The sequence below is a fragment of the Canis lupus genome, chromosome 32, assembly GCF_048164855.1.
Source record: "Canis lupus baileyi chromosome 32, mCanLup2.hap1, whole genome shotgun sequence".
NCBI classification, from domain to species: domain Eukaryota; kingdom Metazoa; phylum Chordata; class Mammalia; order Carnivora; family Canidae; genus Canis; species Canis lupus.
In genome coordinates, this window is record NC_132869.1 from 37,256,173 (window position 1) to 37,280,495 (window position 24,323).

General features: G+C 52.4%; 1 protein-coding gene and 1 long non-coding RNA gene across 14 annotated transcripts in view; one reads left to right on the forward strand and one right to left on the reverse strand.

Annotated features, from left to right (window-relative positions):
• The window catches only part of TLE3 (TLE family member 3, transcriptional corepressor), a 93,255-nt gene that overhangs the window by 19,779 nt on the left and 49,153 nt on the right, over positions 1-24,323 (reverse strand). For 7 of the 12 annotated variants that reach the window (XM_072809420.1, XM_072809424.1, XM_072809417.1 and 4 more), the window contains exon 20: positions 12,641-12,820. The exons of 1 other annotated variant lie outside the window; for it this stretch is intronic. In XM_072809420.1, coding sequence (XP_072665521.1) covers positions 12,656-12,820 — 165 coding nt within the window. In that variant the 3' untranslated portion in view covers positions 12,641-12,655. Of the gene's footprint in view, positions 1-5,289; positions 6,178-9,965; positions 10,424-12,640; positions 12,821-20,167; positions 20,225-24,323 lie in introns of those variants that run through there. 4 more of the 12 variants (XM_072809435.1, XM_072809432.1, XM_072809425.1 and 1 more) reach the window with 4 other exon arrangements.
• On the forward strand, positions 10,075-13,301 carry LOC140623220 (uncharacterized). 2 transcript variants are annotated; one of them, XR_012022883.1, is made up of 4 exons: positions 10,075-10,337; positions 10,906-11,078; positions 11,167-11,304; positions 11,933-13,301. It is a non-coding gene; the product is annotated as an uncharacterized lncRNA (long non-coding RNA). The 2 variants fall into 2 exon arrangements; XR_012022884.1 differs by having other exon boundaries at positions 10,077-10,337; positions 12,660-13,301.

The window sequence follows — 24,323 nt, forward strand, 5'->3', positions numbered from 1 at the left end:
TTACATTACCCCACCTACTGGAAGGGAAGTGGCCATGTGTTCTGCTTTGGCCAGGCCGGACCAGCCCAGAAGGAGGCTTCCGGGGAAAGGCAGAGGGTGTGCCCAGCAGGGGTGAGAGCAAGGGTGTGGGGTGCTCAGCTGGTGCTGACCCACCGAGAAAAGGAAGTGAGAGAGCAGGTTGGGGGCCAGGTTGCAGGCTGGGCCTTGGGGGATGGGTTCTCAGGTTTGTGCAATAACTCGGTTCTCATTGCAGGCACCCCCTAATGCAGGCGCTCAGCTCTTGTCCCCCTCGGGATGAGGGGCTGGGGCAGGGGTGCCCTGTGGCAGGAGCCGGGGCCCAGGTCCCAGTGCGCTGCAGACCAGCTCAAGGAGCGTGGCAAGCTGCCTGCCTGGGCCTCTGCCCCGCTCTGTCCACTTCCACAGTGGGTCACGCGTCCTCTGTTGCACGCTCTCCAAACTGAGGACCAAGCGCCAGCATTCACAGGAGCGAATCTGGAAAAAGTAGCAAGCACTACACGAATCAAAGCAGCACATTTCAGAGCATCCTGGAGGGCTCTCCGCGCACAGTAACACCCGGCTGGGGAGCAAGGAGAAGAGGATCTAAATCCAGATGGAGAAAGGGGAACAGAGAGTTTACGTGCGTAGCATTTAGAAAACAAATGCCAAGTCGCTGAACATGGCCTAGCAGGGCAGGCAAAGAAGTCCGGAGATATTCGGCGGGCTTCCTGGAGGACGTGGAGCCCGGGGTGGGCTTTGAAGGCAAGGTATGCACAGGTAAAAGGGAGAAAGGAAGGCCCCAGCCCCCCAGCCGCCTCGCCGCCCCCCGGGGGTACATGACATCATCTCCCTCTGGAGGCCGCATCTGCGGTACAGGGAGCAGACGGCCTGGCAGGCTCTGCCTTCGTCTAGAGAACAGGCCAGCCTCCGTGTACAGGCCAAGGAGGGAGGCCAAGGAGGGAGGCCAAGGAGGGAGGCCAAGGAGGGAGGCCAAGGGGCCCGGCCGCCAGGCCGACGAGCCAGCTCCACGGGGGAAGTTCTGGACCCGAGCGCCACGCACGGACACCTCGCGCCAGCGGAGGCCCCACTGCCCTCGGGTTCCCTGGGACTCTGGCCTCTGCTCAGACACCCTCTCCTTGGGCCTCACTGCCTCTCTCGCCCTGGGGCTCTGTCTTTGGTTTGCTTTGTGTTGTTCCTTCCCTCTGTCTCTCCTGTCTCTGTCTCTCTGTTTCCCTCTCTCTCTCCCTCCTCTCCCCGCCTCTCTTGCAGGTCTCCTGGTCCTGCCCTATGTGTCTCTGTCTGTCTGTGTGTCTGTCTCAGGCCGGCCCTGACAGCTGCTGGAATTCCAGGCCAGGGAGGCATTTGAGGGGCAGGCGGGCCCCCTGCAGCCTTCAGCCTGCGGGGAGCTGGCTCCTCCTGCTTTAATCTGGGGGTGATCTGACTTCGGCTTCTTTGACCTCCCCTGCCTTTGATCCTTATCTTTCTTTGAAACCCTGGGCTGCTTAGAAACCTACTGACTTCAGATGTTCTCATCTCTGTCCCCGGACAGCCCCGCGGCCCTGAACCAGGGGTTCTGGTTGGGTTATGCCCCCAAAATCACAAGGGCAAGGATCCCCCCAAGAGCTTGGGTTGCCGCTGACGCCGTCACCAGGTGAGCCCTGCCATCGGGCACACAGGAGGGCGGTGCGGGACGGGCACAGGCTGGGTCGGGGAGACGGGCCTCCCCGGGCTCCAGCTCCAGCTTTGCCACGGCCGCCTGAGCGCCTTTGGACAGCTCATAACTCTGAGGTTCTGTTTGCTCTTCCAGAATTTTCACAGTGCCCTTCTCTTGGGGGTAAGCCTGGGTATGAGGATTTTGTGCATGAGTATATTTAACATGCCCAGTGGATTACTTGGTGCATAGCAAATGCTCAAAAATGTTCAGCTTCCTTTACCTGCCTCTTCCCACACCCTGTTTTCGTTAACCGCCGGGCTCACAGGGGCCACAGGACCCCCCCAATCACTGTGACAGGGCCCCGCTCACTACCCTGCTGAGCCCAGGCATCCCTGACACACAGCTCCCGTCCCCACACCCTGCCCGCGGCGTGATGACCAGAGGACTGTACTCACGGCCTCTCGGCTCTGCAGGTTTACTCACAGAGGCATCAGGCAAGGGCAGGACAAACAAGCAGAACATAAATGACAAATACAAAACCACCGCCACCCCCAGTAACAGCACAATCAACTCCCATCATTCTGTCCGAGGCTCTGCAAAGTCTTTCCTCACTACAAAGGTTTGCTTCTCTAGGACCTCCTCCTCGAGGGGGGAAGGTCACAGATGAGAGGCCACACCTGCCCAGGTGACCTAGCAGGTCAGGGCCAGAGCTGGGACTAACCCTGCCCTTCCGACACCCAGACCGGCCACCGTGTGTACACCGGGAGGTGCCGAGCACTGTCCAGGCAGCCTGGGAATCTGCATGGCAGTGAGCTCCGGGGAGTTCTGAGAAACGACCCTCCCCAACGTCTGCGTGGAAGGCAGTGGTCTTGCTCGGCTCTCTCCCCAGAATGGCCGGAGGAGCTTGGTTCATGGTGGCTCATCGTGCCTCTCACCTGGGGAAATTTAGGGCCAAGGGTTTTTGGTTTTTTGGTTTGTTTGTTTGTTTGTTTTTTTGACAACCTGGAGGAAGACAGCTAGCCCTGGAAACTGGGGTGCCATATTCGATGCTGGGTGCACCCTGGAATTCACCCTGTGGGGTTCCTCCCTGGAGGAGGAGATGCATTGAAGGCCACTGGTTCTCAACCCTGACTTCACGTTGGAGTCACCTGGGAGGCTGTAGACAACATGGTACCCGTGGCTGGGCCGCAGAGACCGTGAAGCCATGCTTCTGGGGTGGGGCCTGGCCATCTGGTGTGTTTAAGAGGTCCCCAGAGGACTCTAATGTGCAGCCAAGTTTGAGAACCGCTGAACCAGGCCATCGGTTGCATTCTGTGATGTCAGATCTGCGACTAAGTGGTATAGAGCAGATGTGACACAAGAAATACTCCTGTATGGGTGTGTGCGTATGTCTGCGTGTGTGTCAAGCTGTGTGTCTGTCTGTGCATGTGTGTGTGTGTCTCTGTGTCTTGTGTGTGTGTGGAAGACGACCCAGAGGGCGTCTCACAGTGGGATGGGAGAGGCTGGAGAAGGGAGGACGGGCCCTGGGGATGTAATCCCCCCCCTTGCTTTGCAGACCGGACCGAGAGAGAGAGTAAATGGCTTGTCCGGGTCACAGGCATCAGGCCTCCCCAGACCACACACGGCAGCCGAGGCCTAAGGGTCGAGGCCCGAGACCTGGATGGAGCCACTCTGTGGCTCCTGGTTTTTGGCCGAAGCAAACTTTTGCTTTGCTTCTTTGCCTGCTGCAAAACGCTGGACCCAACCCCAGCCGGGCTGCTCTGCCGGCGCGAGGAGGGGGCCCCCACCGGCTCTCCAAAGCTGCTCCCCAACCAGCTGATGAGCCCTGCTTCCCGCAGCCCGTGCCAGCCAGGACCCCGGGGCCAGCCAGAGGCTCCCCACTCTGCGTGTGCTCTCAGGGGAGGGCTCCAGGGTGACGAGGAGCCACACACAGCCCCCTCCCGACATCTGCAGGTGACCCTGTGACATCGTGGGGCTGAGGTTTGGATGGAGAGCTTCCCTCACTGTGACTTGGAGAGCCACTCTGAGGAGCTGACGGTAGTCTGGCCGGGGCCCCGGGGGTCTGCCTCTTACCAGCCAGGTACATCGGGGCACATATACCTGGGTGTGCAAGCCCCCCTCCCCCAGTTTCCTACATAGGGCAGCCGAGGGCACAGCGGATGGCATCTCCACACACCTCCACACACAGGCCCAAGGCTATGCCAGCAGGAGCTGAGGAATGCCCAAACCACACTCTGTCCCCAAATGTCCTCCCCACCAGTGCCTGCTGTCCCCACCATTAGATCTAGCCTTCTGGGGGCACCCAGGTGGCTCAGTGGTTGAGCCTCTGCCTTCAGCCCAGGGCCTGATCCTGGAGTCCTGGGATCGAGTCCCACATCAGGCTCCCTGCATGGAGCCTGCTTCTCCCTCTGCCTGTGTCTCTGCCTCTCTCTCTCTCTGTGTCTCTCATGAATAAGTAAATAAAATCTTTATAAAAAAAAAAGAAAAGGATCTAGCCTTCTGGCTAGCTCAGAAAACTCTAGCCAACCTACAACTCCAGTTACCACCAGGAAGGCAGACAGGGGCAGTGATGCACCCCCACAGGGCCCCTCCGGACTGCCGTGATCTGCAGTCAGCTCCGTGGCAGGAGGTGGCACAAGCCAGGAGGGAAGAGGCTCCTGCTGAGACAGGGACCCTCACACCTCCAGGACAAAGACCAAGGAGGAGCAGACGGTTGCCCTGAGGCTCTGCGGGCAGCAGGAATGGGGGTGCTGGCTTGAGTGCCCTGGGGATGTGGGAATGATCCATGGGGACAAAGGGGTTTGGGGGACCAGCAGAGACCCAGTGAGTTCCTGGCTGTCTTGACTACTCTACAGCCCTGCCCAGTGGGAAGGACCAGGATCTGGAGCCTGACAGATCAGGGCTCCCACGCACATTTAAGTGGCACGCTTCTTACCCTCTCTGAACATCATGCTGCCATTTATAAAATGGAGATAAAGAAAAATTCCTCATTGAAATCACTTAACGATTAAAATAATATATATAAATAATATATAATAATATATATATAGATCAGTTATTATGTATAACTTGGCTGGGGCCTCAGCATGAGCAGACTATACATATTTTCCCCCATATCTGGGTATGCACACCCTCCTTGCTGCATTACCTCCCTGCAGGCTGGAAAGGAGTGCAGTAGAAAGGACCTGGGATCAGGACTGGGACCTAGGTTCTAATCCTGCCTTTGCACTTGCCTGAAGGACCTTGGACAAGTCCCCTGGCCATTCAGAGCCTCACCTGTAATGGCAGGGTAGCGGATGGGGTAATCCTCACTAACCCAAGGGGGCTGCCAAGAGGATGTTGCAAACAATATGCCAACGATAGCCTCCGAGTGGCCAGCACTGACCGGGGTGCCAGGCATTGTCAAGGGCTTCCCGAGCATTCCTTCCACGGATACCCCACTACAACCTTATAGTCATCCCTCCTCCTAGAGATATAAAAACTGAGGCTCAGAGAGGTCAAGAAGTGTTCCCAAAGGCCACACAGCTGGCAAATGTGGAAGCTCTCATTGGAACCCAGGCAGCCACTAGTTCATTAATTTACTGGGCACAGGAGCCAAGCACATCCAAGCTGGAAGAAGCCGTGAAGCACACGCCGTCCAACCGCCTGTTGGCTGCTGAGGAATCTCCCGTTCACCTCTCCCTGTGTCAGAACTTCCCAGAGGAGCCCCTGCACCGGGCAGGTCTTCACCAGTCGCATGGTTTCCAAGGGAGCCAGGACCCCAGTCTCTTGGCTGCAAAGCCTTGTGCCATGTGTTCCTTGTAGAGTTAGGGCCTTTGATGCTGGAATGGGTGGTGTGGTTGGGTTCCTGAGATGTTCTGCTTTCCTAAAAGCATCCAGAGATGACCCTTGACACTTTGTGGCCTAGGTTCTGATGACACATGGCCAACACTTCCGCCTTCTCTCCCCTCCCAAGACCTGGCTCTGTACCCTGCTATGGCTGGATTCCCACTGCGTCCACACAGGTAGCAGGGACAGCCTGGGTGGCAGAGGGGTGGCACACCCTGCTGGTTGCCCACTCAATATTCATTCAGATTTGTGTTCGGATGCCCAGCCCAAGTGAGGAAATGTGAAATCAGTCACTGGAATCTTCTTCTTCTCTGCCAGTGATCAGCTGGACGGTAGTTAAGTGACCCAGTTCCAACCAACACAAGGGAAAGGGGAAACTTCCCTCCTTGAACAAAGTGACATGTGAGAGAAGAGCCCTTTGGCGCGCTCTCGCTCTCTCTGCTCCACCGTTCTTCCCGATGATGATGATGCTCTTGGGTGAAGATATGATGCCTGGAACCATGGCAACTGCCTCGTGTCCATGAGGCAACACCTGCTCAGGATGGCAGCGCAGGAGGGTAGAGAGAACCTGGACCTTCACTGATGCTGTCGTGTTGCTGTTTCATCCTTGGGACCGAGCATCTTACCAAGTAACACGTGCCGTGTGTTGGTAATGCCATTATCTGGGGTTGTGTTACATGCAGCGAGGATCATTCTAACTGAGAAAAAGGGACGATGGTGATAAAAATAAAAATATAAAAAAATAATTATAGGATGTACTTTATGAAGTAGATGTTCAGATAAAAACATCTGTTTTGGGATCCCTGGGTGGCTCAGTGGTTTAGTGCCTGCCTTCAGCCCAGGGCATGATCCTGGAGACCTGGGATCGAGTCCCACATCGGGCTCCCTGCATGGAGCCTGCTTCTCCCTCTGCCTGTGTCTTGGCCTCTCTCTCTCTCTCTGTGTGTGTCTCTCATGAATAAATAAATAAAATCTTTAAAAAAAAAAAAAAACATCTGTTTTATATGTAAGGAAGCTGAGGCCTGGAAAGGATACTGCCCACTTCATGTAGAAGGAATGAAATTCCATTCCAGTCCAGTGCGGTCCAGCTGACTCCCACATCTGTGCACCAAACCATCACACAGCCCTGCCCTCCGGGAGGGCTGGGTCCTACTGGAAGGACATCAGAGACAACACGGCTTTCCCCTCCTGTCTTAGATCTGTCTCTAAATCACCCCATTTCTAAATAGTCCGTGAGCAACTGTGTTGACGTGTGTCCTGTCAGACAGACCATGTGTTTCAGAGCTGACAAGCAGAGACAACAGGATCAGGCCTGGGTGAGATGAAACCGGTCCTGCCCTTCACAGTTGTGCGCGGTCATCGAGGACTTGGGATGGTCACCCGGGAAGCAGCACGGAACGTCACCAGAGAGAACAACACATCCTCTGCTTCCTCTGCTCTGGATCCTTCGGGGCCAGCTCAAGTGTCCCTTCTCCCGGGAAGCCTGCTCTGATTGTCCCCAGCAGAGCGGGGCCCCCAAATGATATGCTTTCCCACCTCTTACCAGGGACAATATTCTTAGCTGCGTATGTGACTATGTACCCCTCCAGCCAACTGTGAGCGCCCGGATGGCCGGACTGTGCCCCCCTGGTGCCCAGCACAGTTCCGAGGGCCAAGTAGGAGTTGAGCAAAGGCCTAGTTTGGCGTGACATTCAGTGCTAAGCATGCACTACGTAAGGATGGCTCATCGCTGTCAGGATCTTCCCTCATTGCCACACACACACACACACACACACCCGGTGCTCAGCATAGCTCCTTGTCCACCAAAGGAAGCTTCCTCCACCAACACTCAGGGCATCCGAGATGAGGCAGGTGGAGAAACAGCAGTCATGTGAACCACAGGAGGAACCCAGCACGTCAGTCACGCTGGGAGGAGTTAGCCCTTGCCCTCGCCCGGAAGCATAGACAAGGGCGAGTGACGAACAAGGGCACGGAGGTGGCCCCGAGAGTGGCAGCATAAGGGACGGTCGAGGCTGGCTTCGCAGGGCCACCGGGCACGGTAGAAACGGCTGCTTTCTTCCCCGCTCCGGCCAGGAGAGTCCACCTCAACCCAGGCCTGAGGAATATTCTAGAAGCTAGTGCTGCCCTCTCCCTCTGGCCTTCCTCTCCCCTGGAACACAGCGGCTTGTGCTCGAGGAGCTTGGGGCTGAGAGCCCGTGTAGTAGAGCCAAGGAATCAGAGTTGGGGGGCTGCCCCTAAGCACGTCCCTGCCACGGGTGTCTTTAGTCACTCGTCGGCGGGAGCACTTGTGATCGCACGTGACTGGTTAGAGCCTGTGCGGCTGGGCCGCCTCTTCCCGCCCGCCTGCCTCCCCCAAGGGGCCGGGGTGCTGTTTGGACTTTTATGCGCTACAATAAAAACTTTCATTGTAGCAAAATGTTTGCTCGTCAAAATTAGCTCAGTTAATTCCAAAGAATTGTTTCATCTCGGCTCTGCGGGCACCGGGGATCTTTCTTACAAGGCGAATTGGCCACCAGCCAGCTCTCTCCGGGACAACTGCTCTGCGGTGTGCTTCCCCCCGGAACCCCGGAATCCACCTTCCAGGGGAGAGGCCTGCCCACCCCCGCTCCCTGCCCGGTGCGGAGTGTGACCTTGGTCACCTTGATTTTTGCATCGCGGCCGCGAAAGAGAGCCCATGGCCGGACACACGTCACCGCGTACTCACAGGGACACAGATGCTCCAGGCACACACCCCGCAGCCTAGCAGCCGCCCCGGGGGCCCCGCACGCCTGCAGGTGCCAGCACCCCGGCCGCACCCGCGTCAGCTACGGAGGTGGCAGGTGCTCCCCTCGCCCGGTGGCGGTTCTTCTGGGGGGCTCAGATGCCCTCCTTGCGCTGGGCGAGACGGGCCCCCCGCCCCAAGGGAGCCCCGATGCTCTGGAGCCCGGGCCCCTAGGCCTGCAGCTCTCCCATCGCGCTGGGATCAAGGAGGCGCAGGAAGCCCCGAGAAGCCCGTGAGGCCAGCCAGTTCGGTGGGAGTCTGCCCGCGTGATGGTGGAGCCCCACAAAGCTGCGAGGGGGTCGTCACGCAGCCCGAGCCAGCATGGGGGCCAGGAGCAGGGTGGGGCAGGGGAGAAGGTTCTGGAGGGCGCTGGGCAGATGCACCGGTCTGCTTTGGCCCTGGGATGGATCCCCAGAGCTGCCTCCCGGCTATGAGGTGACTGACCCACTGCCCCTGCTACCCTCTCTCTGCAGCAGCCCCTTTCTCTTCAATCCTCTCTACACCGACTGCGTTTACAGCCCGACAACTCTGGGAAAGAGCCAACCTTGATACTCTCCGGACGCCCACCAGGGGCCAGGCCCCGTGCCTGGAATTTCAAATGCTTCAGTCCCACTAAGCCGATCATGCGAGATCAGTGTCTTTAAGCCCATTTTGCAGATGGTAACCATCACAGCCCTCGTGTGGGCCCGAGGATAGTTGTTTTCTCTCTCTCTCCTGCATCTGATCGTCGGACACGAGGGCCAGAAAGGTTCAGAAACTTGCCCGAGGCCACCCAGCTCCTACTGAGGGGCGCACGATTTGAGCTCAGGATTGGCTCCGAAGCCAGTTTGTAGGCAGGTGTCTAGGAACCACTGCTCTGGGGACAAGGTGACATGGTCAGGGGGTGAGACGGGGGGGGGCAGGGTGGAGGGAAGACGCTCTGGGCCACGGGGCGGCCTGCGCTGAGAGCCTGACCTAGGGACGCTGCAACCACGGGGAGAGCGGGCCTGGCAGAGTGGCATTTGGTTGGCAAGTTGGCTGATCTGTCTACACAGCTGAGATACAAAGGGTACCAGACACGGCCCCTCCACCGCAGAGAGAACCCCTGGTAACGTGGCTCTTTTGCTGTCCCTGCCTGCCTGGGCACGGCTCCCTCCAACCCCAACCACCAAAAAAAAAAAAAAAAAAAAAAAAGACAAAAGAAAAGAAAACTCTCCCCACCCAATTCTCTCCTGGGAGAAAAGTCAGTAAATTTGTGTTAAGGGCCCACCCGTTGCAGGCCCTGAGGACACAGCAGAGAGCAAAACAGAGTCCAGAGCTTGCAGGGGAGTCAGACCACGATGAGGAACTGTGCTGTCGGGCAACGACAATGACCAAGGTGAGGAGGAGGAGGGAGACACTCGCAGCCCCCGGGGGTGATGGGAAGCGGGTGGAGGGCAGCCAGGGTGCAGGGAGGGCTGGAAGGGACCTGGGGGGTCGTCAGTGGTCTGCAGAGCGTGAGTCCAGGCCCAGCCGCTGGGGTGAACCAAAGCCTCACGCAGAAGCAGCCTTGGTGTCTTTTTATTTTTATTTTTTAAGATTTTATTTATGTATTCATGAGAGACACAGAGAGAGAGGCAGAGACCCAGGCAGAGGGAGAAGCAGGCTCCATGCAGGGAGCCCGATGCGGGACTCTATCCCGGGTCCCCAGGATCAGGCCCTGGGCTGCAGGCAGGTGCTCAACCGCTGGGCCACCCAGGCTGCCCTGGCCTTGGTGGTCTTTAGGAAGTGGCTGTGGCCCCGCTGAGCAGAGTAGGTGACCGGCCACCAGAGGCTCGGCTTCTCCCGGAGAGCCTGCATCTGCGAGCACCTGGGCGGGGGCAGGAAGTCAACAGCATCCTGCAGAGAATCAGGCCTCTCTTCAGCTGCCGGTGCCCTTCAGTCTAGAGTTTCTGCGGTCAGAACTCTCGGTTCCCTGCCTTAGAGATGAAGCCCTCCTCTTCCGTCCCCATGAGGGAAGGGGGTGGTTGAAGCTGCTGGGTGCCAGCCGCCCGAGCCCCGGGACCCAGCTGGATGGAAGGCAGAAGCAAGACCTGGGATGGGGCCCTGTGGTCTCCCCGGCCTGACTGGTGGCCTCGAGTGAGTCACTGGCCTCCCGTAGGCTCAGCTTGCTCTAGCGTCAGAGAGAATGTTCCACCACAGAGCCGCCGGCCACAAATAGGCAGCTAAGGCAAAGAGCATGGTAGTATGTTCAGAATTCTGCGCCTCTGTGAGTTTTTCCTTAAAATTGTTTCTCCCAGGACACGTGGGTGGCTCAGTCAGTTGGGTCTCTGCCTTTGGCTCAGGTCATTATCTCAGGGTCCTGGGATCGAGCCCCAAGTTGGGCTTCCTGCTTCTCCCTCTAGCTCTGCTGCTCCCTTGCTTGCGTTCTCTTGCTCTCTCTCTCTCTCCCAAATAAATAAATAAAATCTTTTTTAAAGATTACCAAAAAATTTAATTGTTTCTCCCTTGTCAGGGAAAGGAGAAGGCTTCTCTGGAAGGGGCTCAGGCCTCCATCCCTGTCCCTACCTCCCCATTCTCCCCAAGCTCGGGTCAGGCCTCCTCCAGACTCCTGCATCCTAAACTAAGAAGATTCCCCTAAACTCTGAGGCCCATCCCACTGGTGTCCAATCTCTCACTCCGGATTTCTGCATCTGGCTCTCTCCAGGTTGGAAGCCGCAGCTGAAGAGCAAATCTGTGGTGCTCTCTGAGTGGCACGTGGAAGGGACCCCAGGAGCCCAGGCCAGGCCGACAGGACCGCTGCCCACCCCCCACCCCCCCAGGCCTCTTCCTGTCCTCCCAGCAGCCTCATCTCCACCCCACACCCTGATTTCAGCTTTGGTCAGTCTTCCCCTCTGCATTCATTGATTACTTTTCTAAAAGCCCAGTGATTTTGAGGATTGATGTTTCTAACTCGCCTCATTTTCAGGTCCGAAGGATGCCCACCTATAGGTAAAAGAATGAATTACGAGAAAACATGGAGGGAATGGCTAATGGAAGAACCGATCAGCAAGGAGTTCTAAGGTCCTAAAATGTATTACTCTCCAATAAGACAAAAGGACTGCTGGTGAGTCAGGGTGTGGGGACAGTCACACGTGGGGACCCGGGGCTGGGCCCACACAGCAGGCCTCTGCTTCAGAAGGGGGGGTCCTGCCCCCTGAGGTCCCCTGCCTGCTGCCTGGCCTCCTCCTGCCTCCCCTGCTCCCTGCCCCTTGAGGTCCCCACCCCCATGCACCCTGAGCTCAGCTGGTGCCTTCCCCCTTCATCCTGCTCCTACCAGCCATTCCTGGAAGCACAGCCAGGGTCAGGGAGGCAGGGCCGGTGCAAATCAGCCACTCCTCCACAAGGTGAGCAGAAAGCCTGCCCTTGCAGGGTGGCTCAAAGTCTGCTTGGAGATCAGGACTCAGATAAGCAGCCGCCTCCATGTTTCCTCCTCTTTGTCATCATTTATTGAGCATTTAATATGTACAGACAGTCTGCCAAGGGCTTTACATGTATCAGTTCATTCAATTCTCCCGATAAGCCCATGGGATGAGTGTTCTTGTTTATCTCTATTCTGTGGGTGAGGACACTGAAGCACCGAGGGGTTAAGGAACTTGTCCGAGGTCACACAGCTCATAGGTGATGGAACCAGACTGGACATAGGCAGGTCCAGAGGCTGAACTCGACCACCACAGTAATGGCTTCCCTAACAGGTGTGACGTGTGTAGCGCAGGTCCTCACAAAACAAGCGTTGGCATCAGGAATCCTCCTAACAAGCCTGCTGTCTGATATATGTTTGAGAAGTTAAGCCGCCAAGGTAATAAGAAATATTCCTTGATTATTGGTAGAAACCAGGAACCATGCTAAGCCCTTTCCACGTTTTAACTACTTGATCCTTACAACAGCTCCATGAGATGGATACTACTATGATAAAGAAGGAAACTGAGGCACAGAGAGGCCAGGCATGTTACCCAAGGTCTCTCAGGTGATCCCTGGAAAGCTACCATTTGAGTCTGGGCAGTCTGTCTATCAGGTCCGTGCTCAGACCTACTCTACTTTGCTACCCAGAGTGTGTCTGAGTGTCCAGGAGCCCCGTGGTCTTCCTAATGAGAGGGAGGAAAAGCACATCCCTTCAGCTCAGAGGCCTTGCCAGTGTGGTCTAGATGAACAAGTCCAGCCCTGGGCCGTGGGCATAAAGAGGGAAGCCGCTAACCTGCAGGGGGACAGTGTGGTCCTGGAGGCGCATACACTCGTCTGCACGTGTGTGTGGGTGGGTGTGCTTGCAGGTGTGATGCTCAGCTGTCAGTGAGGACCCTAAAATAGATGAAGGATCTGATCTGTGCTGTTTCTGGAGCTCCTGTGTGTCTCGCTCATCCCCTGGTGCCTCTCAGACTACACCTGGCTGTGTGGCCCTGGGCTTACCCTCTCTGTGCTTCCTAGTTGTGAAATAGAGCCAGTACTGGAGTTGTGGGAGGATTCCACGACACGGTGCAAGAACCCGTTGTGTGCGTCTCTTGTGCCCGCGGGGCATCCAGAAACACGCAGGCTGGCACCTGGGGTCCTCCTGGCTCACCAGCCACCAGGAGATGGGACCTTTGATCCTGGAAACCAGAACCATCATCAAAAGGGAAGGTTAAAGGCACTGGAAACCCTGAAACCTGGGGAATGTTGTTTACTGAGAACACTTCACGAAAGCAATCATTGTTTTCCGAGAGAAGCCGCTCTCTAAAGGGCACTTGAAATACCTCGCCAAGAAATCCTCCAAGAACCATCACCGTGACTCGCTCTGCGGGCTGCCTCCGACAAGGGGACTCACCAACCTTGCTCCATCTGGATCAGGAGAGGGGCAGGGGGTGGGCTCCGAGGCCGAGGACCAGGCCCACTCTTCCCATAGAGCTCAGCTCTAAGGCACTGAAGTTTCTATTTGTGAATGGATTGTAACATGTTGGTGTAAAAAAGTACCATAGTCCGTCACAGAACAGAGGGAAGCAGCATAGACGCTTACTGCTTAGCATATACTAAGCCCCAAGAGATGTCGGCTCTAATAATAATAACTATTTATGTATTATAAGTATTATTTATTTTTAATATATAAGCACAAGGATCATTTATTTATAATAATATTAGTGTGCAATAAAAGTGAATGAGATGCCCTGGAAGAGTGGAAGGAGCCATGAGGTGCCCCCCGAGGGGGCCATCAGGGACTCAGGACCAGGCCCTCTGAGGGGGAAATGTGGCAGGGTGACACTTGCCCAAGGTAAGCCGAAAGTCGGCGTTGCAGCTGGCTCTGCCCCTGCCCCCACGCTGCCCCAGGAGCCATGGCTGAGCCCCACCCTGACCCTACTGTCTCTGGGGAGGGGGTGACTCTGGTTAGTCACAGCAGCTGCCTGCCCCCCTTGCCAGAAGGGACCCTGAGGCCACCAGAACCAGCAGAACATCCCCCATCCCCAGGCAGCCTCCTTTTGCCCCTCATGGGGCAGCCGCTACCCTCAGGCCTCTAACTCCGAAAGGGCAGCAGCCCACAGGGCCAGGGGAATCAGGGAAAGTCTCTGGTCCCAAGGCACCCCCAGGGGGCTTGGTGGCTGCTTTCCCGGGAGAGGCCTGGTCCCAGCTCTGGCTTTCCCTGGATGAAGACTATCACGTTGAAATGAGAATGAAAGCTCAGGAGCTTTGCTTCTCTGTTGGGCACAAGGGGGCTGGGGAAAGTGTAGACAGAGGGGTGTTTAGGGCACCTGGGTGACTCAGTGGTTGAGCATCTGCCTTTGGCTCAGGTCATGATCCTGGGGTCCTGGGATCGCCTCCTGCATCGGGCTCCCCGCAGGGAGCCTGCTTCTCCCTCTGCCTGTGTCTCTGCCTCTCTCTGTGTCTCATGAATGAATAAATAAAATCTTTTAAAAAAATCTATTTTATTTGTAGCCTTAACAGGGGGCCAACGGACTCAGGCACCACTGGGTTCGAAACAGGGCGACCCACTTACTAGCTGGGGAGCATGGACAGTCCCGCAGGCTCTCTGGGCCTCAGATGCCTCCTGGGTGCAGTGGGGTGATGGGGCACCAGGCTTGGAGTCGCCTGCGGAGGGGGGTGAGCTGAGGCTTCTTACCAGGCACGGAGCACAGGCTTCAACGCGCCGTGACGGCCATGGGAGGTTGCCCAGGGCCGGGGTAGTAGCTGCTGCAACCACTGACCCGGTGGAGAGTCTGAAAGAATATTCTCCAAAGTGGGAGCGGGGTGGGGAGTGGGGTGCTTATCCCCGAGGGGCAGATATTTCAGCCCCTCCAACCCCTGTTCTTTGCCTTTTCTTTCTAGCTTATCTGCATTTTCCAAATATTCCACAACGTTCCTGAACGCGTTGTCCTTTGAAAATGGTAAAATGGTAATAAAGTGCAAAGCACAGGGGTGGTGTGGGGAGGCCGGGAGCCCGGGGCGCCGTGGGCTGGGGCGGGGGGGGGTGATGCCCCCCCAGCCCCGGCCGCGAGGACCCCCCACCCCGGCGGGGCGGGCCTGGTGTTGAGCTCGGCTCGCGCCCGGCGCAGACAATGCGAGCGCACAATCATTCATTATAACTCAATTACAGTGATTAAAGCTGGTGGCATGCAGAGGCAGGAGGGAGTGTTGCCAACAAAATTTACACTCCGTGTCATCAGCGAGAGATAACAGCAGCTGACGCGGCCGCCCGCCTCCCCTGCCATCTGCTCAGCGCGGGGCGCCCAGGGCCGGGGGACCCGCGCCCCCCGAGCCGCCGCCTCCCTGCACGACCCTCGCCACCCACCACCCGCCCCGCTGCGCCTCCGCCCTCCCCGCCCCCGGAGACACCCCCTCCATCTGGGAGGGGTGGAGGGGCGACGGTGCTGGCTGTTCTGGGGCAGTCTGGGTTTGGCCCCCAGGTCCCAGGTGAGAGACTGAGGCACGGGCATGGAAGGGATGCCCCTGGGACAGAACCGAAAGGGGGGTGTGCTCTAGCTCTCTTGGGGAGGGTGCAGAGTGGGAGGCTGGGGCCAGGCTGAGGACTGAGACTAAGGGGGGGGCAAGGAGGGTGATAAGAGGGCCCAGGGGGCAATGTAGGGGACACTGGATAGGGCAGGGCTGCTGGGGGAATGAGGGGGGCAGGAGGCAGCAGATCCAGACGGGGGGGTTCTTACTCTGTCACCCAGCACGTTTTCTGGCGATGCCCACTGCTGAGGCCACACAGTCACCATGGTAGCGTCCACACTGCTGGCTGCCTGACGCTCCCTCCCCGAAGCCCTGCTCAACGCTGCAACTAGAGCTAATCTCCTCAGGCGCAGGCTCAAATCTCCCAGTAAGTGTCCTTTGCTAAACTGCCGCTGCCTCCTTGGCTCCCCCACGACACTTCTGGACTCCTCGGGAGCTCTCCCTTGAGCCTCATCTGTCACACACCCGCCAGGACCTTTGCTAGTCCATGGATGTGCTGCCCCCCCCCCCCCGCCAGCCCCTCATCCCACTTGTCCTTCAGAGCCCCACTGAAACATCCCCTCCTTCAAGAAGCCGCCCTGACCTCGAGGCCAGGCCTTCCTCTGGGCTCCCCTACCCCCATGCCAGTGCCTTTGGAGCACTGAACCTGGAATATTGGGGTCATTTGGGGACAGGTCTGTTCCCCACCTACAACCCTGGCAGCAACCCAGGGGCCAGGGGTGGGCAGTGTTCCTCTATGAAATCTTGGGGCTGGCTGCACAGATGCTGGCGAATGCTGGAGGCGGGTGGTGGGTGCATGGCCCAGGCGTGAGCTGATGAACTGGTTGCCTCGTGGGGACTGGCTCAGGAGGGTACAGAGCCAAGCCCACAGTGGGGCCAGAGATCTGTGCCCTCGGAGTACAGAGCAAAGGAGGAAAGGCGATGGGACACAGCTGCACTCCCAGTAAGGCCTTTCCCATCTCCGTCCCCCACTGAGTCCAGGCCCAACAAGCCCACTGTCCAAGCCGCAGCCCTGGCTCCCAGGCAGCTCAGATGCGCCAGGGCTGGTGGCCCAGAGTAGGCCTTGGTGACACTGGCTGCTGAGGCCAGAGGGGGGAGATGGGGTGGCCGCCTCCTCGCTCCTGCACATCACCTGTCGGACCACCTAGAGAGTGGGCTGGACCCAGCGCAGAAGGCTTGGGGACACGTCCGGGGGCACGTGGGGCTTGGCTCCAGCACCCTGCCCTAGAGGCACGGTCCCTGGAATTCCCCTGTGAAGAACCGAAAGAGGAAGCTGAGGAGAGGTGTGGAAGCCAGGACGGGTGGGGGACCGTCTGCCATGCAAAAAAGTGCCCAGAGTCCACGACCTGCTTTTAGTTTCAATCCTGACTCAGGGCTGCGTGAGGTTAGTCATTCCTCCATTCAGCAGAGCTGAGGACACAGGGGGCCCCCTGAGCCCAACAGCGGGCCTGCCTCCGAGGGACTTCCATTGCAAGTCACCTGTGTGCTGGCTGGGCCTCAGTTTCCCCATCCACACTGGGGGTATTAGACTAGCTCACGTTTCCCCAAAGTGAGGTCTGGGGGACGATTTTTAAAAGTGAGACAAGGAGGCATTAACAATCATTGGCTCACAGCAGGAACGTTATTCCTTTTCCTCTTCTCCATCAAACATTCTGCTAAGATCCAGGAGCGAGTTTCACTTCAGTGCAGCCGGGTCCTCGCACCTCTCCAATCCCGCCTCAGCTCCCTTTTGTCAGCAAAGGGGGGCACAGCTAGCAAGCTTTGTTCTCATTGCATTTAGTAGCATGGAGATGTTTTTCAGAGGTGGGCGATACCCATTTAGGATGATATTAAGTTTCCTTTTAAAATACTTATATTTAGGCTTAAAAAGCATTTTTGCTTATTTTTTAAAAGATGTTATTGATTTACTTGACAAGAAAGAGCAGCAGAGGCAGCAGAGGCAGAGGAAGAAGCAGACTCCCCACTGAGCAGGGAGCCGGATGTGGGGCTCTATCCCAGGACCCCGGGATCACGCCCTGAGCCGAAGGCAGACACTTAACTGACTGAGCCACCCGGGTGCCCCCCAAAAAGTGAATTTATTTAAAGAGAAAGTATGAAGCAACTCAACAAGCTGGTGGGTTTAGTAAACCAGGGCAAATCTCTCTAGATGATAATTTACAACTAACTGAATTTCTTCGATCCTTGGGTCCAGGGGCTGCTGCATTGCAGGGGTAGCTATGTTCTTTTTGGGGGCCAGGACTCAGCCCTGACAGCTGTGCCACCTAGAACTGGGCCAAGAGGGCCGGGGAGGGAGCCCCACCCTGGTAAAAAGGCGATGGCGGGTCAACTGTTAGAATCTTGGGGAACATGGGTGCTTGGGGTTTCCCAGGGACTGGGGAGTGTGTCCCCAAACAAGCTCGAATGCAAATTACTTTCGTTGACAAACAGGTTGATCATCTGTGCGGCGCATGCACAGCTGCCGACAGCAGTTTCCAAGCAGCGCTCTGCATGGAGGGGCAGCCTCTGTGTGTTCGGACTCCGGCCCACGGGCTCCCAGGCTCCCCCTTTCCTCTCTCACTCTCAGTACCTGAGCTCCTGCACACCCCTCAGGGGAGACCCTAGAGGTTCTCCAAGGAGTAGCCTCTGGCTCCAGCACAAAGACTTGCAAAATATTCAGTCATCCGGGAGCAAACTAGCTCAGCACTGCAGAGAGGCGGGCAACTCACAGACCAGTGTGTCCAAAATACCTTTCCTTTTCTCAACCTACAACTCCTATGCAACCTTAAACACCCAGGACAAACATGATTTCTGAAAGCCTTCACGGATACCCCCGTTTCTGGGCCCTTGTAAAAGTTGCCATATCCCCCCTTCTCATGACCCCCACAGTGTGCTCTCTAGGCCACTATTTATTAATAACATTGTTTTATCATTGTTCCCATCATTTGTTTTCCCCACTTGAGTGCATTGCTTGAGGGCAGGGACCGTTTATCTCTATATCCTTTGTCTCTAGCCTTGGACACTGGGTATGCCCTGTTTCTATTGAATTTCTGGATGGGTGAATAGTCTTGGCTTAAATTTCAGAGCTAATTTTCAGATTCCGTTCACTCTACTTTTCTATTTAGGGAGAGGAAAGTTTTCCTTGAAAGCATCATTCTTTTAGGTATTCAGTAACTATTTATTAAGCACCTAGCAGTGACAGTTACTTTGTTAGGAGCCAGGAATACAAAATGAATCAAACTTGATCTCTGCCCTCAGAAAGTTCACAGTCAGTTTGGAGAATAAGGCAAAGCAGCAAATGGATAACAATAAGGTAAGGTGTTGAACCTGGTTGTCACAGAGATGTAGGCCACCCAGAATTTAACCCACTTTGTAAGAAAATTCAGATAGAAGATCAATGAGGTGAAGGAAAAACATGCAACCTTGAATTTGAAGTATCAATAGATTTCATGATGTATTTTGTCTTTTCACACACACACACACACACACACACACACACACACACACACAACTTCTTAGCTCTGCTACTGAAGGGATCTAAACACAATGACTAAAGCATTAGGACTAAGCACCCCAAGCCTCCAGATTATGGTCTCTAAAGAACACTTCCCACTAAAAAGAACTAGGGCTCTTTGGAGTAATGGATGACTCCAGATTTAGGAAAGAAAATGTACAAGGTGAGTCAGGAACATTGTCTTATATCATGAGAAAGCAAAAGAGGGGCACCTGGGTGGCCCAGTGGTTGAGCGTCTGCCTTTGGCTCAGGTCATGATCCCAGGGTCCTGGGATCGAGTCCCGCATCAGACTACCCCCAGGGAGCCTGATTCTCCCTCTGCCTATGTCTCTGCCTCTCTCTGTGTGTCTCTCATGAATGAATAAATAAAATCTTTAAAAAAATATATGTTTAAACCCAAGTTTACAACAATATTTTTTAAAAAGGAAGACCTTGTTGGTCTCCTACCTTATTGGTAGATACTAACTTTACTTTAAAAACTGGTAAGTAAAGTGAATGAATCAAACATTTATCCTGCAATCAAATTATACTTCAGGATAATCATATGGTTGATGAGGGGCAGTTTCTTTTTATAGGAGCATTCAAGCAAATAGATGAAGGCATGACAAAATTAAAATATCACCATTTTCTAGCCCCTAATGAAATTCATGAGTCTAAACAATGATCATCAGTGACTGCTAACATACAAAAGGAGAAACATCTAGACAGTATGTGCTTCCTCCTGGATCAGTGAAGTATTCTTGACCCCCCCACCACCACCAAAAAAAAAAATCAAGCCTTGAGTTAATCAAGCTCCAAGATCTAACAATTTAGCAATCAGCAAAATCCAGACTGTGAGAAGCTCTAAGGACAAATAATTTTCTTAATAAATAAATGTGGGTGTGGGCGTGAAGAGAGAGAGAGAGAATAAGACATAAAAGAGCAACCTAATGGATCTTATTTGGATCCTAATTCAAATAAACAATTTTTTTTTAAATTATGAGACAATTGAGGAAAGTTGAGTACAGATTGGGTATTTGATGACATTGGAAATTACTGTTCATTTTTAGGTGGGGATTTTAGTATTGGTTAATTAAATGATGAGGTATCTGGAATGTGCTGCATAATACCCCCACTGGTGGTGGTGGCCGAGTAGAAATGGGTGGGGTAAGATAAAACAAGATTAGCCCTAAGTTGGTAACTGCTGAAGCTTGATAATGGGCACATGGAGATTCTCTATACTGTTTGGTCCACTTTGTATCTGTTTGGCATGTCTCACAATGAAAAGTTAAACCAACTTAATTCATGTTGTCTCCGCATGAGATAGTTGCCCTTGCACCCCTACAAAATCATTAGAATCACAAACATCCAGGCTGGAAAGGAGCCAGGGATCATTTATCCAGCCTTCAAGCATCAGTCCATAGATGAGAAGACCGAGTTCTGGAGAGGCCCAATGACATGGCTAAGATGATGTGGTGACATGAGGGCTTTGCTTCTCTGCCCCTGGGCATGTGAATCCCGAACCCAGTCTCATCCCCCCTGCTGCACCCAATGAAAGGTGGTTTCACATCAGGTCCTGAGTTGTCTGGCCTTCTTCATTTGATCTCTAATATAAAATATTCCAAACACATAGAAAAGATCAGAAAATATGACATGACTAAAGTCACTATCCAGATTTTTGAAATGTGAACATTTTCATATTTTCTTCAGATTTTTTTAAAGGTAGTAAAATGTGATAGGTATAGCTGGACTCCCACCTGACCCTCATCTCCCTCCCTCCCTCCCTCCCATCCTCCCTCCCTCCCTCCCTCCCTCCCTCCCTCCCTTCCTTCCTTCCCTTCCTGCTCCACAGATAACCATTGTCCTCATGGCATGGTGTGTTCTTTCCACTCATGTTTTTATATTTTGGCATATCTTTACTTGAATTTAGAATTGTTTTATATTTATATTTGACATAAGTAGTATCATATCATGTATTTCCTTTTGCAACTTGCTCTTTTCACACAACATTGTGTTTTTGAGATTTATCCAAGCTGATACATAAAGATCCAGCTCATGTATTTTAATGCCCACATATAATTTCATTATAAGAAAATGCATAGATTTTTTTTCTTTATCCATTCCCCCAATAATGGACAGGTTATTTCCGGTTATTTCTGCCACTCCAAATAACGGGACAATGAAAATCTCCATATACATCTCTTGGTACTTGTCTAAGAATTTCTCTACAGTATATACCTGGAAGTCTAATGACCAGGTCATAGGGTTGTGTTACTCCTATTTTACTAACTATTGCCAAATGCTCTGCCAAGTAGGTGACACAAGTATGCTCCCACAAGCGGGATTTGACAGTGCTACTCGTTCCCCATCCTGGTGGAAGCTTTGTATTATTTAACTCATCAAAGACTTGGCAATCCAATTCCCAATTCCAATGGGAATGAAATGTTCTGTTTCACTTAGTTGTCTTTTATGTTTGCATCTCCCTGATAACTAGGGCACTTTCACGTATTTACTGGCTATCCCTTTCCCTTCACCTGTGAATTACCTGTTTCTGTCCTCTACCCATTTCTCTGGATTGTTTGCTCTCATGCACTGACTTGCAAGCATTGGTTACGTATTCAAGATACCACTCCTTTGTCATACATCCTGCATGTATGACATGTCTTTTATTTTTTCATGTCTTATAACTTTATGGCATCTCTTGATATACAGGTATGTATTGATTTATTTTTTTAAAGATTTTAATTACACATGAGAGATACCAGAGAGAGAGAGGTAGAGACATAGGCACTGGGGGAAGCAGGCTTCCTGCAGGGAGCCCGATGCGGGGACTTGATCCAGGACCCTGGGATCACACCCTGAGCTAAAGGCAGACACTCAACCGCTGAGCCACCCAGGTGTCCCTATATAGGTGCTTAAATTTTTAACATAATCAAGTTGATCTTTCTTTTTCTTCACTATAGCTTTAACTTCCTGTGCCCTGTTCTATAATCCTTTCCCTCCTCATGCCCCTAAGGCTGTTTTCCAATATTTTATCCTTACAAGTTTAAAGACTTTAATTCCACTAGAGTTTATTTTTGTGGAGGATATGAGGTAGGGATCCATCTTCTCTCCATAAAGATGGCCTGTTGTCCTAGAACTACCCACAAATGCTTTTCTCCACTGACACAAAATGCCACGTGGGTCATAGTTGGATTCTTATTTATACGGGGGTCTATTTATGGGATTCATTCTTTTCCATTGGTCTGTTTGTCTCTGAACCCACCAACTGCTGACTGTAGCTTTACAATGTCTTAATCTCTGGAGGACAAGTCCTCCTTTCTTATTCCTCTTCAAAATTATACTTGCTATTTTTCAGACCTTTACTCTTCAGACAAATTTTAGTGTCGGTGTATCTATTATGTAGAAAACATCCTAGTTGGATTTTGTTTAATGTTGCATTATAGGTTTCTGGGAAAGACAGCATTTGAAATAAAATTGGATTTTCTCATCAATGAATATGGTATAACAAATGATCCATGTAGGTCTTTTCGAAAATATTTCCTTCAATAAAAATTTACATTTTTCTTCATAAAGGTCTTGTGCAGCTTTGCTAAGATCTATTCATGAGTAGGTTTTGTTGCTATTGTAAATACATTCTTTTATCTTACTTTTTCTAATTGGTTATTGCTTATGAATAGGAATGCAGTTGATTAATGAATATTTATCTTGGATCCAGCAACTTGGCTAAACTCTTATTTGTTTGTATATGTTTTATGTATACATCCATATTATCTGTAAATAATTACAGCTTTTTAAAAGTTATTTCACTCATTTTACCTTGTTTACTCTTTTATTTTTGTCTTAATACGCTGGCTAGAGCTTCCAGAACGATGTTGAATAGAAGCAGTAATGATTATTCTGGGGTTTTTTGTTTTTTTTTTTTTTTTCTTTCTGACTTTAAACCAATGCTTTTAAAACATAACCACTATTATTGGGCCACTGGTCTGGTTTAGCTATCCATTGTCAGGTTAAAGACACTTTCTTTCATTCCTAGTTTGGTGCTTTAGGAAGAGTCATGGATGGGGATTGAATTTTGTAAAATGCCTCATCTGCTCCTTTGATTGATAAAACTAAGTATTCTGGGTGTGCTGGAAAATAATCCAAGTTCTTCAATAGTTGTAGGGTTTGATGGCTCAAGCTTGCAAATTATGCTGTTCGCGCCTTCTACATCCTTATACATTACTCTTGGCTTGATCTACCAGTTTCTGTTAGTGGGATGTCAAAGGCTCCTGTTCCTCCTTGTAATTTTGTCAATTTTTGCTCTGTGTAATTTTAGGGAATAGTTCTGAGCTTGGGAGCTCCCTACCCTGCCTTTAAAGCTTTTATATTTATGACATTAAAGGATTCCCCTTCCTTCCTTTCTTCCATCCTTTCTTCTTTTCTTTCTTCTTTTTAGGTTAAGCTAGTAAAATTGTTTTCAGTTTAATTTTATCCATCATGTCTCTGTGTCCACAAAGTTAAAGGGAATCCTTATTAGCCTGCTGTTTCATTTGCTGGAATTGAAAATTCCAGGCCTGCTTTTTTCAAACCATGTAACCTGTTGTCAGCAAATGCTTGCACCAGGCAGCTATCATATCAAGGAGAGACGAAGCCCCGGTCCCATCTGACTTTCATCTGGCCTCTACAGTCCAGAAGGTCCCCAGAGCCCACTTCTGAGCCATCAACCTTGCCCTCTTTGATCTGCCTGGGAGAGAACGGAGTTGGAGTCAGGGTGAGCACACCATGTTTTCTGGGCCCTGACTGAGGTCATCGATCTTTTCCTCTGCCCCTGGTATTGCTTCTTTTCTACCTCTGGCTGAGAAAGTTCTGTGAGGGTAAGCATTAGGTCTTACCGATCTTTGCATTCCATCACCTTGAACCATGCCTATTATATTAGATTTTCACTACAAATATGTTGGTTGGATGGATGAGTGGAGACAAGGATAGCTTGACAGATGGGTGGATAAATGGATGAGTTCTAGGTTCTCAAGGGAGGAGGCTGGTTTCCATTTTTCTTGGAAAAATGAGAAAATTTTTCACCCATACTGTTGAAGGAGCAGCAGCCCTCACCCTCTGGATTCTAATTCTCCAAACATCATTCAGTTCTGCCCTCCCCAAGAGTACGCTAGGGTTTTAAGGGGAGAGGGAGATGTGATTTGGGTCACTCATGGTCTCTTGCCCTTTCTGAACTTTAATTGTCCCATTCACAAAATCGAGGGCTCAGTATAGATACCTCTTCAAATACCAAAGGTCCAATTTTAGTGTAATGTTTAAAAATGCTGAATGAGGGTGGCACCTGGGTGTCTCAGTCAGTTGAGCATCTACCTTTGGTTCAGGTCATGATCCCAGGTGTCCTGGGATTGAGCCCCATTTTAGGCTCCCTGCTCATCAGGGAGACTGCTTCTCCCTCTATCTGCTCCTCACCCTACTAGTGCTGTCAAATAAAATCTTTTTTAGGAAAAAATATTTCGTGGGTACTGGAATTTTTTTAGAGTGTATTTTACAGTTATCCTAAGAAAAATAAAATGGTGCATAACCATGTAAATTGTTAAAAGGTTTAACCATGTTTGCAATACTTTACCTTATAAATAATGTTCATTTTCAAGCATGGTGTTCTTGAAAAAACAAAAAACAAAAACAAAAACAAAAAGTATACTCCATCATCATAAAATAATTTGGTGGCC